The sequence below is a fragment of the Hippichthys cyanospilos genome, chromosome 3, assembly GCF_059441005.1.
Source record: "Hippichthys cyanospilos isolate Australia breed blue-spotted pipefish chromosome 3, RoL_Hcya_1.0, whole genome shotgun sequence".
In the NCBI taxonomy this organism is placed as follows: Eukaryota; Metazoa; Chordata; class Actinopteri; order Syngnathiformes; family Syngnathidae; genus Hippichthys; species Hippichthys cyanospilos.
The window spans coordinates 14,383,714-14,397,726 of NC_142371.1; the positions used below are offsets into that span (position 1 = coordinate 14,383,714).

General features: G+C 40.8%; 1 protein-coding gene across 3 annotated transcripts in view; it reads right to left on the bottom strand.

Moving 5' to 3' along the window:
* Nucleotides 1-533: 533 nt before the first annotated feature.
* Nucleotides 534-14,013, bottom strand: part of ddc (dopa decarboxylase) — a 58,402-nt gene continuing 44,922 nt past the window's right edge. For 2 of the 3 annotated variants that reach the window (XM_088409976.1, XM_088409979.1), the window contains 4 exons: nt 13,569-13,588; nt 13,362-13,460; nt 10,972-11,073; nt 534-2,479 (listed from right to left, as the gene is read on the bottom strand). In XM_088409976.1, the coding sequence (XP_088266102.1) occupies nt 2,279-2,479; nt 10,972-11,073; nt 13,362-13,460; nt 13,569-13,588 (422 nt within the window). In that variant the 3' untranslated portion in view covers nt 534-2,278. The remainder of the gene's footprint in view (nt 2,480-10,971; nt 11,074-13,361; nt 13,461-13,568; nt 13,589-14,013) is intronic. The other variant, XM_088409977.1, reaches the window with a different exon arrangement.

Consider the following 14,013-nt stretch of genomic DNA (forward strand, 5'->3'; position numbering starts at 1 on the left):
GGGAGTTAAGATGACTAGTTAATCGACACAACACACAAGTTCACTAACTAAACACAGACGAAAACGCCAGGAAAGATATCGCAATACAACGACAATTTACATTTGAATGTGGTGCCAAAAACAGCAGCTGTGGCTTCCTTGTATCATAGACGCGCCGCTGAATTGTCTGTGTTATAGCCTATTGTTAATCTGTGTGTGTGTGGATCGCTCTTCTTGCATTACTTGACTGGAAAAAGTTGTGTTTGCAGTTAGAAAAGTGTGTACGTGTTGGATTTTTGCCATGCAGTGTCATGGAGTGTAACACTTGTGTCAGTTGTCACGTATCTTTGCCGAAGGATCTTCTACCTCTGGATGTGACCTCCTTGTTAATGCCCGCAGAAGCCTACTTTAACTTCGTGTTGACATATTTGCCCAAGTTTAGTAGATTCTACGCTATTGTGCAGTAAAACCATGGCAAATTACAATTGCAGGCAATATGCCATCCCGTTCATTCATTCGTCTGTTTCACCGCTGTAGATGAAGTCACTGGAGCGATAGATGAGTAACGTTTATTGATTAAACAATCCATATTTAACTGCACTCAGTTCTCCCATGATTCAGAGCTGAGGTAAATGATGACACATCAAAAAGTTTATCGAGTCCAAATCTTGTAGGTATGAGTTTCAGTGTGTAATATATTTAGTGTTGGTTGTACATCTCAAGATTCATACATAGAATCGCAAAAAAGCTTAATCAGGAGAGAGTTCATCAGAAAAGTTGAGACTGAATTGCTTCCGGAAGGAGTCTGGTTTTGCAAACAAATGGAAAAGCCGAAGAGACGATCAAATTCTTTTTTTTCAATTCTGCTAAAGTTGGCGTCACGGGGATGCTTCTGTGAACTCGGCTTTAATTCGTCCTATTATTTTACCATAAAAACAGTAAATGTGCTTTCTTGCCTTTAGGTGGCAATGTTTGCATGACAGAAGCCTCTGCTTTTCTCACTTTTAAATAATTGTTAAAACAGATTTCATTGTCCTCCTGTTACCACAATAACAAAATGAAATGCTGCTGAGTTTTTCACCTGTGTCAGGCTACACTCTGCCAGCTATCTATGAGAACTTTTTTGGAAAATCCGATAGGAAAAATTTGAATGAATCCGTTGTGAAATGATCCATGCTGCCTTTTTGACTGCATAGTCTACACTCACTTTTAGTAATGCAGATGGATTCGGCAGCCTCCCCTTGCCACCAAAGTAAAACGGTATTGAGCTTGTCAGCTGTATCATACTTGGCACCTTGTCAACCATCAATTGAGATCCATTTAGGTGATTAATTATTTGAAAGCTGCTGTGCAGGCTTGTGCTTACCGGCCATAGCAAGTTTTGAAGTGGGCCACCTTGACAGAGGCACTGCTATGGAGATAGACCAACCAGGCCTGATTGTGAGGAGGAGCTTTCCCAACGACATCTCCCAGCATCATGTCATCTTCATAAAGGACATTTATGGCTCTAATTTGGGAGACAGGTGTACATGTGCTCAGTCTAAATATCAGCACATCTCCAACTTTGTGCAGGCACAAGCCTAGTGCGCATCTCTGAGCATGCTGTTGCACAGAGAGGCTGTTCCCCCAGGGCCTCTGATATTTTGGTAACAAAGAGAGTACTACCCGATGCTTACAAAATGTCACTTAATAACATTTTACGACGGTACAGTTCTAGCAAGTCGTGTTTGGGATTTTGGCAGACCCCGCTTTGCCTCAATAGGCCTTCCAGTGCAACAGTACTCCATGCTTATGGCACTTCTTGCAATTTTGTGACCAAAAGTAGACACACTATTTGACCATTTAAAGGCAGGTTTATTTTGAGGCGCAGGTGGTGTAACGCAAATTTGATGGAGTCGCACAAGCATAAAGGTTGGTGAGTAGCCAGAATCATCTTATTATATGAGATGTTAGAAATACGCAAGTACACTTATTTTAATAATCCATATGCTGTTTAGGCACTGGAAAATGTCTAAACTAACTGAAATAATGTTTTTATATTAACCATGTTCCACTGTTAATGCTCCACCTCGATTTAGGAACTAATATTTTGAAAAATTGTGTATTATATATAGGCTTTTACGGTAATTTTGGGTGCGAACCAGCTGTTGAATCAAAAAATAGCTAACATATGTTTTTAGTGTTTCTTTTTTTTTGTTTTTTGTTTTATTTTAATTTATGCCATTTGCAATCTACAACATTTGTGGAATAACCTTTACTATTAAAGCATCAAAGTGGACATTACTTGCTTTTCAAGTTGTTATTGAACGAAATCCTGCAAGAGCTCAAAGGTCAGCTGGGTGATGTGCCGCCACGCTTCCTGAATGTGACGAGACTCAGTGGTGCGCGCGCAGATAGCGAAGCGGAGCACAAAGCAACCACTCAGATGACAAGGCACCAAGTGAATCTCTCTTTTCTTTGTGATCCTCTTCAGCAAATTCTGGTTCAGCTCATTAGAGCCCTGTGGGGGGGTGAAAAGCAGAACAACAAACGTGAGCATGTGAAAACTGAAAGAACAGATGTGACTGATTACATTAGGTAACATAACATTGACCTAACTTTGTGTGTCATCATTTGATCAATTTGCGACTTAATTATTTGTGGTTCTTGGTTGCCACATTGCTACTGAATATACTGTATGTTAATGTGATAACAAAGTATTAGGGTGATTTAACGGCTTCCAGGATTTTTTTCAGAAGCGGTGGCAGGTGTTCTGGGGAACCATGGCAGTGTAAACAAATGACACTTGACTGCAGTTCCGTGCTTAGTAAAACAAAACAAAACAAAACAAAACAAAACAAAACAAAACAAAACCAAAAATCTTCTGAAGCATTTTGTTTACGGTTTTTACTTTCTGGCTCATTGTTACCTGTGTATTTTTTGACTTGTTTGATACTAAAAAAATGCAGAGTTGATGTTATTTTTGACCTAAAGACAACACTTTTTATGGAATAATATTTGTCCCACTATCGTGAGCGGGCAAGGATAGATTCTGTGCACAGTTTTTTTGAGCATACATACATACATACATACATACATACATACATAGATGGATGGATGGATGGATGGATGGATGGATGGATGGATGGATGGATGGATGGATGGATGGATGGATGGATGGATGGATGGATGGATGGATGGATGGATGGATGGATGGATGGATGGATGGATGGATGGATGGATGGATGGATGGATGGATGGATGGATGGATGGATGGATGGATGGATGGATGGATGGATGGATGGATGGATGGATGGATGGATGGATGGATGGATGGATGGATGGATGGATGGATGGATGGATGGATGGATGGATGGATGGATGGATGGATGGATGGATGGATGGATGGATGGATGGATGGATGGATGGATGGATGGATGGATGGATGGATGGATGGATGGATGGATGGATGGATGGATGGATGGATGGATGGATGGATGGATGGATGGATGGATGGATGGATGGATGGATGGATGGATGGATGGATGGATGGATGGATGGATGGATGGATGGATGGATGGATGGATGGATGGATGGATGGATGGATGGATGGATGGATGGATGGATGGATGGATGGATGGATGGATGGATGGATGGATGGATGGATGGATGGATGGATGGATGGATGGATGGATGGATGGATGGATGGATGGATGGATGGATGGATGGATGGATGGATGGATGGATGGATGGATGGATGGATGGATTTTGAGCGACCAATGAAAGATTTTGAGCACAGAAATTGATTTTGAGCGACCAATGAAAGATTTTGAGCACAGAAAAAGATTTTTCTCGCTCAAAATCTGTCAGTGCTCACTCATGATACTCCTCTCTCGCTCAACTTGCCACTCTCTATGTGCTCAGACACGTCACCTCTGTGTGCTCAGCTTGGCACACACTTTACAAACATGCCACAAAGCCAGCTATTTAGTGCGAGCAAAATTACACTGATTGACTGATTGATCTCCGATTGGATTGCTTGTGACGTTCATTTTTTATGATGATTATTATTGCCTCATTTGATAGAACTACTATGTTAGGTTTTGTACTTAAGTATTATAGTAATACGCAGCAGTGGCGGTCCGTGCGTTTCACACTGAAGCCTTCAGTGATTTGGCCCCCTCAGAAGCACACGTATGCATTACTGGGCTACACAGGCTATTCTCTGGAGCATTTAAACATCAATAAACCCACATCAGCAATTGAAACTCATTATACGTGATTGTGCTGTCCTCACAACACACGTCTTGTGCTGCTATACAGCCAGCGAAGCGACAAGAACACTCCACATACAAGGCTTTTTTGCTCTATGGAGCAAAAATTATATGTTTGTATGGTAACTGTGACAAAAATAAAAATAAAATAATTACTACTTACAAACAAAAAGTCAGGCTAAAATTTAATACACGAATACCCATGAAACATTCAATAAGCTTACAATCTTACACTAAAAAATAGCTTCCCTATATGTAGTGCTTATACAAAATACAGTAGGCCCCCATGTTACGAGATTAATCCGTTCCGCGGTTAGGCTCGTAAGACGAATTCACCATATGGCAGGCAATCCAAACCTGTGTTAAATAGCTAATGCATTTAGAACCCCAGGTAAAAACATAAAAATTGTACATACATATTAAAAATTGGTACCAAAATAGTATAGTAAGTGGTATGTATACATAACATACATGTATACAATCAGAAAACATCCTAAATAGAAATATAGAAAGGATTTATTTACCTTTGAATGGCGCTTGCCATGCCTATATTCCCTGGTAAGGGTAGCGTAATTCGTATTTCTTGATTATCGCCAGCTTTGTTTCCTTATAAATCATCTTCTTACTTCTCTCTTTAACATCACTAGCAATCTTGGGACCCATGGCTAACCCTTTCAAGTTTGAATTAAGCCGTAAAATGCACTATAAATAGGGTTTTGTAACCACTCACAATCGAACAAAGCTTTACTGTTCCGCCATTTCGAAATGAGTGAGGCCAACCAATAGCAGACCAGCATCTCCGTGAGGAGATGCCGACCAATAGCTGACCAGCATTGTAGTCGTGTGTTGCATGGAAGCAGTTTGACTGCAATAGTAAATAAGTGCAATGACCTAAAAACGCCTGCAGATGGAGACAAAACAACACAAATACAGCCAACACCCTAGGGTCATGACAGTTGTTTTTGTTGCAAAAACAAAAATACGGTAAAGAGGGGACCGAAAAACTCAGTATTCCACGTCGCAACATGAAAATCAGCCAGGGACGCTGTAACACTGAGGCCCACTGTTCTTACAAAGACAATGCTTTCTTGAAGTTCAAACGTTTTCCAGTCCACAAAAGCATAATATGCAGTTGTCACGACATCCGTTAGTTGTTGCTTTTTTTGTATCTCCACCAAGACGGCAACGTCAAAGATTGCCTCCAACGTAAAAGTACTCACTCTTCTCCTTTGCTCGCTCTACTGTTAACAATTGATCCCAGTCAAGATGTCTTACTTGCATCATTTCAACCCTGGCTTTTGAACTCTTTTCTCTTCCATGAACAACAATTATGAACTTATTAATATTTTAACTATTAATGAGCTGTACTTTGACAGATGACTTCGAACCTAAGGCATGACACTCCGGGCTGCTATAATTACTTTCTATCACAATAAGAATCAGCGATAACTATACGATATAACTATACGATTTCTATGACAAATGACAAATTTCTTTCTCATTCTCTGAAAGTAGAACTATAACATCTGAGATACGTAGGTCTTTGGAAGACTTTTGCGGTCCTTTGCGTCTGAACTTCCTCTCTGCGGACTTTGTCACCGCTGGGCTAAGTATCCTAATATATCCCATGGGCCATTCATTTGTGCTTGCTTGAGCGTCCTTCAGCAGAACTATGTCTCCTTTTTTGACATTTGTTTTGTTGTCAGTCATTTTGTGCGTATCTGTGTAAGATGACAAACATTGTCCTTTCCACCTCTTCCAAGATGTATCAACGAGTTGTTGCACTTGTTTCCATTGCTTTCCGAGCAGCTGTCCTCCAACGATCCAGAAACCGGCACCACAAATAGCCATTTTTGTGATGCGCTGTCCTTGATGGTCTGAGCATCCATGAAGTGTCTTACAAGCAGGGTAGCGGCATGGCTGCCAGAAGGAATGATTGAAGAGTGTTTTTCACAATTTGTGAGCTCAGGGGAGGAGACATGTACTGTACACCAACTCGTATAAGTCAATCTTTGACTGCAAACAGTTTGGGCATGGTTCAAAATATGGCATGTGGCCGCTGTCTAGCATGTGTGTCTTCTAAACATTTACCTCTGAGGGGCTGTGAACATTCCCCACACATACTTCAACAATGACCCAACTCAAGTCCAGTCTTTGTGCGAAAGTAGCATCATTTGCCCCATTAATCTGCTCTCGTACCTTTACTCTGATGATGTCTCTTCCCAGGGGGAAAGGATTGGAGCATGATGGTCGACTGGTTGGATCTTGTTTGCAATAGGTAGTAGGTGTGGGTAATTTTGAGCAATCTCGGGTGTAGGTATTTCTGTTCTGTCATCTGGCACTGAATCACATTCAATTAAAGAAGGCAGCCGAATATCTTTTTTTATTCCCATCCATGAACTGTATGAAAAAGTTAGTCGCTCGCCTGCTAGTGGTTTTTACTTTTCCTGAGCACGTTTTTAACATGTACGGAGTGAGTGTAGTTTTAATCCCAAACAGGTTGAACAAGTCTGTCCTGCTTTGATCATCGATCACTGCACACATGTTAATTGGTTTGTCTTTCTGACCTTCTGAATAAGCTGGCACTAAGCAGATTTTAGAACAAGAGCATGGGTTATTACCTTAGCTGAACACCTCTGTGCGCTTGTAGGTGACTGACGCAGAGTCTTCTGATTGTTCCTCACCTTCCTTACTTTCATTACTTTCAAATGTGGTGTGGTTCGGGGCAGGAGCAGGACCTGGATGAAGCATTGATGTCGATGGGACTGTCCGCTCAAGGCACTTCACTACTTCTGTACAATCTTTTGCCATGTGTTGCACTAAGTCACAACATTTGTAGAATATATGTTGTTCCTTGAGAAAAGCTTGACATTCTTCTATGGGTTTATTGCTGAATGGTTTGCACGTACTGAGCAGATGCAGCCTCTTGTGAATCAGGCACTGACGATTGGGTCCTTCAATTTTCTCTGTCTCCAAACCATTCTTCTCTGCAATGTCTGTTCTGTGTACTATAACAGAGGCTTTGAGATTATATGGAGTGGACTTTGCTGAGCGCGTGAAGGCTTGACTGTTATTGTTAGATAAAGCAAAGCTCAGATCATTTCTCATTTTAGCTTGTTGTTGAACAAACTGCACGAAGCCTGAAAAAGGAGGAAATGACACTCGGTGAGTCTCCTTGTATTATGTCCCTACAGTTGTCCACCTTTCCTGTAGGTTAAAAGGAAGTTTTTCGACTATTTGTCTTGTGTCTAGGTACACAAAGCCTGGAAGTGCTTTAGCACACTGTAACACTAAAAGGTCTGCAAGTTCTCTTAGTTTGCTGTTGTCTTTATTTGTTAGTCTTGGAAAATCCTCTAACTTGTTCATGAGTGCATCTGACAAGCCGCAACACTCCTTGAGGCGTTGCCAAGTCATCGTCACTCCCGCAGAGGGCCTAAGAATGTTTGCTGCAGGGATCCCCTTAGCATGTTCTGAAGACTCTGGCCCGAGCCATTTTGTAAACAGGTCTTGTTCTTCACTAGCTGATAGGTTTAAATCTTTTGTTAGTTTGACAAATGGGGTTTTCCATTCCCAATAGTTTTCAGGCTTGTCGTGTACTGGATACTTCTTTGCGAAATCTAATGTGCCACTGAATGTGCCTCAGTTGTTGTGAAGAAGAAAGGTGGGAGCTAGAGGATTTAATAGTTGGGTGTTTGTGGGACCCATATTTGTTTCTTGCTCTTGTTTTATGCCTTTACTCATTGCTGGCGGTACATACTGTGTGGTAGTTGCTAGCTGCTTCACTGACTGCTTGGTGGCTTGCGTTACAGCTACGTTACTTTTTGTTTCAAGAAGTTGGCCTGTTGGGAGTTTTGGACAGGCGAAACTCATGTTGTTGTTGAACATATTCTTTGGTGTGTTTTGTTACACCAAGAGGCTCAACGCTCCATAGGACGCTTGATGTTTCTCTCCCTACTCTGATTCTCTACTTCATCGTAAGCTGTAGCTTCTGCTTCAGCTGCTAGCACTTCCTTCTGACATTTTATTATGTGGAGGCTTGCATCTAAGTCAGTCCTTTGTCTCATCATACTGGCGTCTTTCTCGACAAAGGCTAACTGGGCTCTGGCTGCTTGTGTTTTGGTGTAAGCTTTTATCGCTGTAGATGATATGTCCGACCTTTGGCTGGTAGCTGTGGACCTGGTGTCAAATGGCTGTGACAGTGGTGGCCTCTCCCGCTGGTCTGTAGTGTCCAGCACATGGCCATCCTCTTCTGGACCTTGTTCTGTGGCTGCATTGGCTCATATAGTTTTGTATAGTTTTTTTTCTAGAACGTAAACTCATGCCTGCTGAATGCAGTCCTGTGTTGTTCAAACCCATCGATAAGACATTTTTCTTACTTTCGGCGTCTTGAGTTGTCTTGTTACTCTCACAACATGTGTCTGTTGTGTTGCTATACAGCCAGCAATGAACAAGACTTTCAACAACTTTCTTTTCTTACTTTATGGACCTCTTGCAACAATTATATGTTTGTATGGTAACTGTGACAAGGAAAATAAAATAATTACTACTTACGAACGTGAAGTTATGTTAAAATTAGCAGTAGGCTAATACACAAATACAGCTATGAAACATTCAATGAACTTACAATCTTACACTAAAAAATAAGCTTCCCTATATGTAGTGCTTTTACAAAATACTTACAAAGACAACACTTTCTTGAAGTTCGAACATTTTCCAGTCCACAAAAGCATAACATGCAGTTCTCACGACATTCGTTAGTTGTTGCTTTTTTTGTATCTCCACCAAGACGGCAACGTCAAAGACTGACCTCCAACATAAGACTGCTCCACTGCTCCCTCTATCGTTATCAAACGATCCCAGTCAAGATGTCTCACTTGCATCATTTTAACTGTGGCCTTTAAACTCTTTTCGCTTCCATGAACAACAATTATGAACTAATTAATATTTTAACTGCTAATGAACTGTACTTTGACAGATGACTTTGAACCAAAGGCATGACAGTGATACTTGCCAGAACGTAAAATATTTCATAATAATTTAAAATTATTTGTGGCTGTGGATGGATGGATGTCCACAAAGTTTTATGAAGTCCACCAAGTGTCATGTCAGTGCGGCATGTAGGCGATGGATATGGGAAGGTGGATCCAAAATGCAAGGAGGCAGGATGAGATGGGGTCAATAAAACAACACGAACACAAAAGCAAAATAAGTTCATCTCCACAAAATAAAGCCAAAACAGGAAAAACGCAGACAGAAAGTGACACCAAAGTGCAGGCAAGCTTTAACAAGATTGTACACAAAATTACAAATAACACTTTAATATAAGAACATCGTTTTATTTTATTACCACTAATTGAATGTGAACAAATTAAAGTTATGAAAATATATTAAAAATGAAAAAAAAAATCAAATGCTCAACTCATCAAAACGCGTGTCTCCCACTTCTTTCAATACAAAATCCATTCTCATTTCTTTCCTCAGAAATAGTTCAATGGCTCGCTTGTAGAGTTTCTGCATTTCATTTCCATTTATAATTCCTTTTGTACTGACATGGACGCCAATGCTGAAAGGCATGTTGGACCAATTTCCGTTTTGTTCTTCTGCAGCCATTGTGGATTATTAAAAAAAAAAAGCGAGTTGATTTGAATTTCCTGCTCAATCTCAGCGGGTCTGGCTCGATGTACACTATGCCTCATGGTTGCTGTTAGATTACAGTTGAACAACATGTTTCTTTTTTTTGTTTGTTTGATTTTTCAATAACTTTGACTACTTCCAACGTTAAACATGGCGAATCAATATAGCACCGTCTTCGTGCAGTGAGCATCCAGTCACATCACGTTCAACGTGAGGCCTCTAGGTGGCGAACTTATGGCTCGATTGACTATTACAGCTGTCTTTTAACCATTAGGGCCACTAACATATCGGCAGAAGACCGCGCCGTGTTGATGCGGATGCCTGGGCTTCTGGCGAAGGCAGATTTCACACAGCATAGCGACACAAGTTAGCTAAATTCTAATTGGCTTAAAATTCTAACATAAAACTACAGCACTGCAAGAAGTGTAACCAAATGGATATAAAATAGCATGAAAAGAACAGAATATGGAGAATAATTTTATGGAGAAATTTATACATATTTAGTAAAAATAAATGTAAAATGAAATTTACTTTTATTGTGGTTATTATAATTATTATAGTTTATGATAGTGATGATAAAATCAGGCTATTTTATGCTAGCAGAGAAGGCCTTGCTGGCCCTGAAGGCCCACCACTGATATACAGTAAGTCTCCACCTTCTCAAGTCCATGTGATGCGATCTCTGTCAGTTGCTGTTGGGCTTTCTTCATCACGGTATTATTTGACAGAGTTTTTATTCACCAGCAAGCATATACACAGCCATCGAAGATAACATGAGAGGACAAAGTTATAGATTTTTTTTTTTTTTTTAGGCAGAGGTACAATGAAAGAGTAATGCAACAGTCCAACCTATTGGACAAACTATTGAAAAACTAAACGGGAGTGTTGTAATGCATTACAACACCCCCGCTTAGTTTTTCAATACCATGACACCATGACTAGACAAGGAATGTTCACATCCAGCCATGAGCTCTATTTTATATATAGAGCTCAAGGTGCTGAATTACCCATTATCACTGAGTTTATCTAAAGCCTACAGATAGACAGTCCACTGCAATTAGAAACATATTATCCTACAACATAATTTTGAGTTGGATGTTGTTACCTTAAGCCTGAAGCAAACCAAACCCATGATGACATCAGCACAGATCTCAAATCTGTTGTCTGCTCGTACCAGACTCTCAAACTCCTTGGCCAGGGACACTTGCTGAAAAAAAGAATTATGTTAAATTATTCAGTGTATTGCCAATTTTGTATTGCCAATTGTACAGTCATCTCAGGTACAGCCCTTTGAGACTTCTGTGATTTAGGGCTAAATAAATAAAATTTGATTGATTGATTTCCAGGGGAAGCTGCTGCTTGGTTTTCTGGCTCAAGTAGGAAGAGCCTTTAACAATTACACTATGCTATTTGTCAACACAGTGTACGATATTTCACTCAGCATCATTGCTTTACTGCCACATTTAAAATGTCTTTTCTATAAGAAGAACTTCTGCTGCCTAATAATCTGTACGGTAATTGAAAGGGAATTGTAGTTCCATGTTTGCCTTCTTTCACATTAGGAAATTCAGGGTCAGCAGTGATTGGCCAAATCACTGCCCCTCTCATCCAGGCTTCCAGCTATTATCTTCTCTTTTATGCCAGAGCCAACAGGAGGCTTTCTCTGCTGTTTCTCTCAGCCTACAAATATCTGTTTTCTCAAGTGGCCTCTCAAGTCGACCTTCGTCAACAGATTCCACACGAACTCGGCTGGGAATCCTCGACACCCCACTTCCACTGTCATCAGCCAAGCTGTCCACCCTTTGTCCTGGCAATCTTGGACAAGTTGTTGGTACTTGGTCTTCTTTCTCACTGCCACTTCCTCGCAACCCTCCTCCCACAGTACTGTTAGTTCCACCAGGATGATTTTCTTTCCCTCTGGAAACCACATAATTATGTCAGGTCTCAGAGTGGTGGTTAGTACGCCTCTGAGAAGTGTAGGTTCTCCCCCAGTCGTTCTCCATCTCCATCTCCATCTCCCATACATGGGCCGACTACAGGAGGTTTTGCTTGGCTTGGCCTTGGACGACTTGTCTATGTCCTTCCTTTAAGATAGGCGATGGTGCTCAACAGTGGTCTTGTCTTGGCTGGCTGCTTCTTTCCCCGCTCTTGCTCCAGGATGTCTGCAAGCAGGGCCAACACCTTGTCATGGCCCCACCTATATCTCCCGTGGGCTAATTCTACCTTGCACCCAGAAAGGATGTGCAGCATAGTTCCTTTACTGCCACACAACCTGCACAGTGGATCCTCCCTCACTCTCCACTTATGAAAGTTTATTGGGGTTGGTAAGGTGTTGTACACTGCTCGGAGCAGAAACAAAATACAAAATGGCTCCAGCCTCCACAGTTCACTCCATACGATGGACCTCTTGGGAAGGTTCCGTCTTGTCCAGGCCCCTTGAGTTATGAGCTCGATGGATTTAACTCTTCGATGTTATTCCTCAAGGTTTCTAACTTTGTCCTTGATCATGGATGTCATCTCCTCGGGTGGACTTCGACCACTGCTGGAAATGCGATGTTCCTAAGCCCTGTCTTCCAGTGCACAGATTTTCGATGGTATCTTTGGTCCTGAGAGAAGCTCAGGACCAAAGCTATTATAACAATGCTATAATAGCCTTTTCTTTTATCTGTGTTGTTTTGGTCACAATGTGATTTGCAGGTGATGAAATTCCACTCACATGCACACACAGGTATGTGCACACACACATGCACACATGTAGGCTAATGGACACAAAAGCATTGGCGTGCATGTCACTATTCGTTTCATCTGAAATGACAAAACTATTTTGTTTTGGTTTTCTTCACTTTTTTTTTTACCAGTAAACTGCCATTCTGGTGGCCCACTTCCAACCGGATCTTGTTCTTATTCCTGCTTCCCTGACAAGTTGGTCTTGGGAGTCCCTATATGTCAGGGAAAGTCTGCATTCGGCGATCTTAAACTTCTCCACAACTGAGGACAGGGGGAGCTGGAGCTGACCTGACATTATGTAGAGCCCCACATATGTAAAGCTTGGGGGTATTTCCAGCCACCAACGAAGGGGCTAGTTGAACTTCCTCTCCATTGCTTAACTGCTGTTAAAGGCACTTCATACATGGTAAAAAGCCAAATGAATCAGGCAATGCTGGTAAATCCAGCAATTCCAGGAAGGCCAGACTTGTGAATTTTCTTCAACCATTCTTTAACTTGTTTTCCAATTGGGGTTTAGGAGTTTTTTATTCTCCTTCCGGCAGCTTTGTTCGGGGAATGCTGTTGTGTTATTTTGATGAAAAGAAGTCCCTGTATTACTTCATTTCACCTGTGAACCCCGTTGCGACGTCAGTGATTCAGGGCTATACAAATAAACTTGATTTGATTTGAAAAGATTTCATAGAAATTGAGTTAGATTTTATATTTGTATTAATTTAATGTATCAGATCAAGATGCCCTAACTAAAACTAACTGGGCTTAATGCAATACCTTGCGTATATGAGCCTGTAATCCATGAAGGCCGTACATGCGGAAGACAAACCACATTTTGAGGGAGCGGAATCGTCTTCCCAGTGGAATCTGCCAATGCTGAAAGAAAGAATAAAAGCAGGGAACGAAAAGCACATTTCACAATTTGTTCTTTTAATGCCTTTAAAAAAATATGTAAACCATTTTATAAATAAAACATGTTCTTACCCTATAATCTGTCACTAGCCCTGTTGATTAAAAAAAAAAGTAAAGTCCTTTAGTGCACAGCAATCCCAGCACCCCCATTTTTATTTTTTTATTAACAAGATCATTACACACAACAAAAGTTCCTATCAAGATTTGGTAGCTAAATTATAATTGCTAATACAGTATGTGTTTATTGAGCTCACCTTACATTAATCTGTTCTTCTTCAACATTCTCTAAACAATGCTATAATAGCCTTTTCTTTATCTGTGTTGTTTTGGTCACAATGTGATTTGCAGGTGATGAAATTCCACTCACATGCACACACAGATATGTGCACACACACATGCACACATGTAGGCTAATGGACACAAAAGCATTGGCATGCATGTCACTATTCTTTTCATCTGAAATGACAAAACTATTTTGTTTTGGTTTTCTTCTGTTTTTTTATCAGTTTCCGTTTTC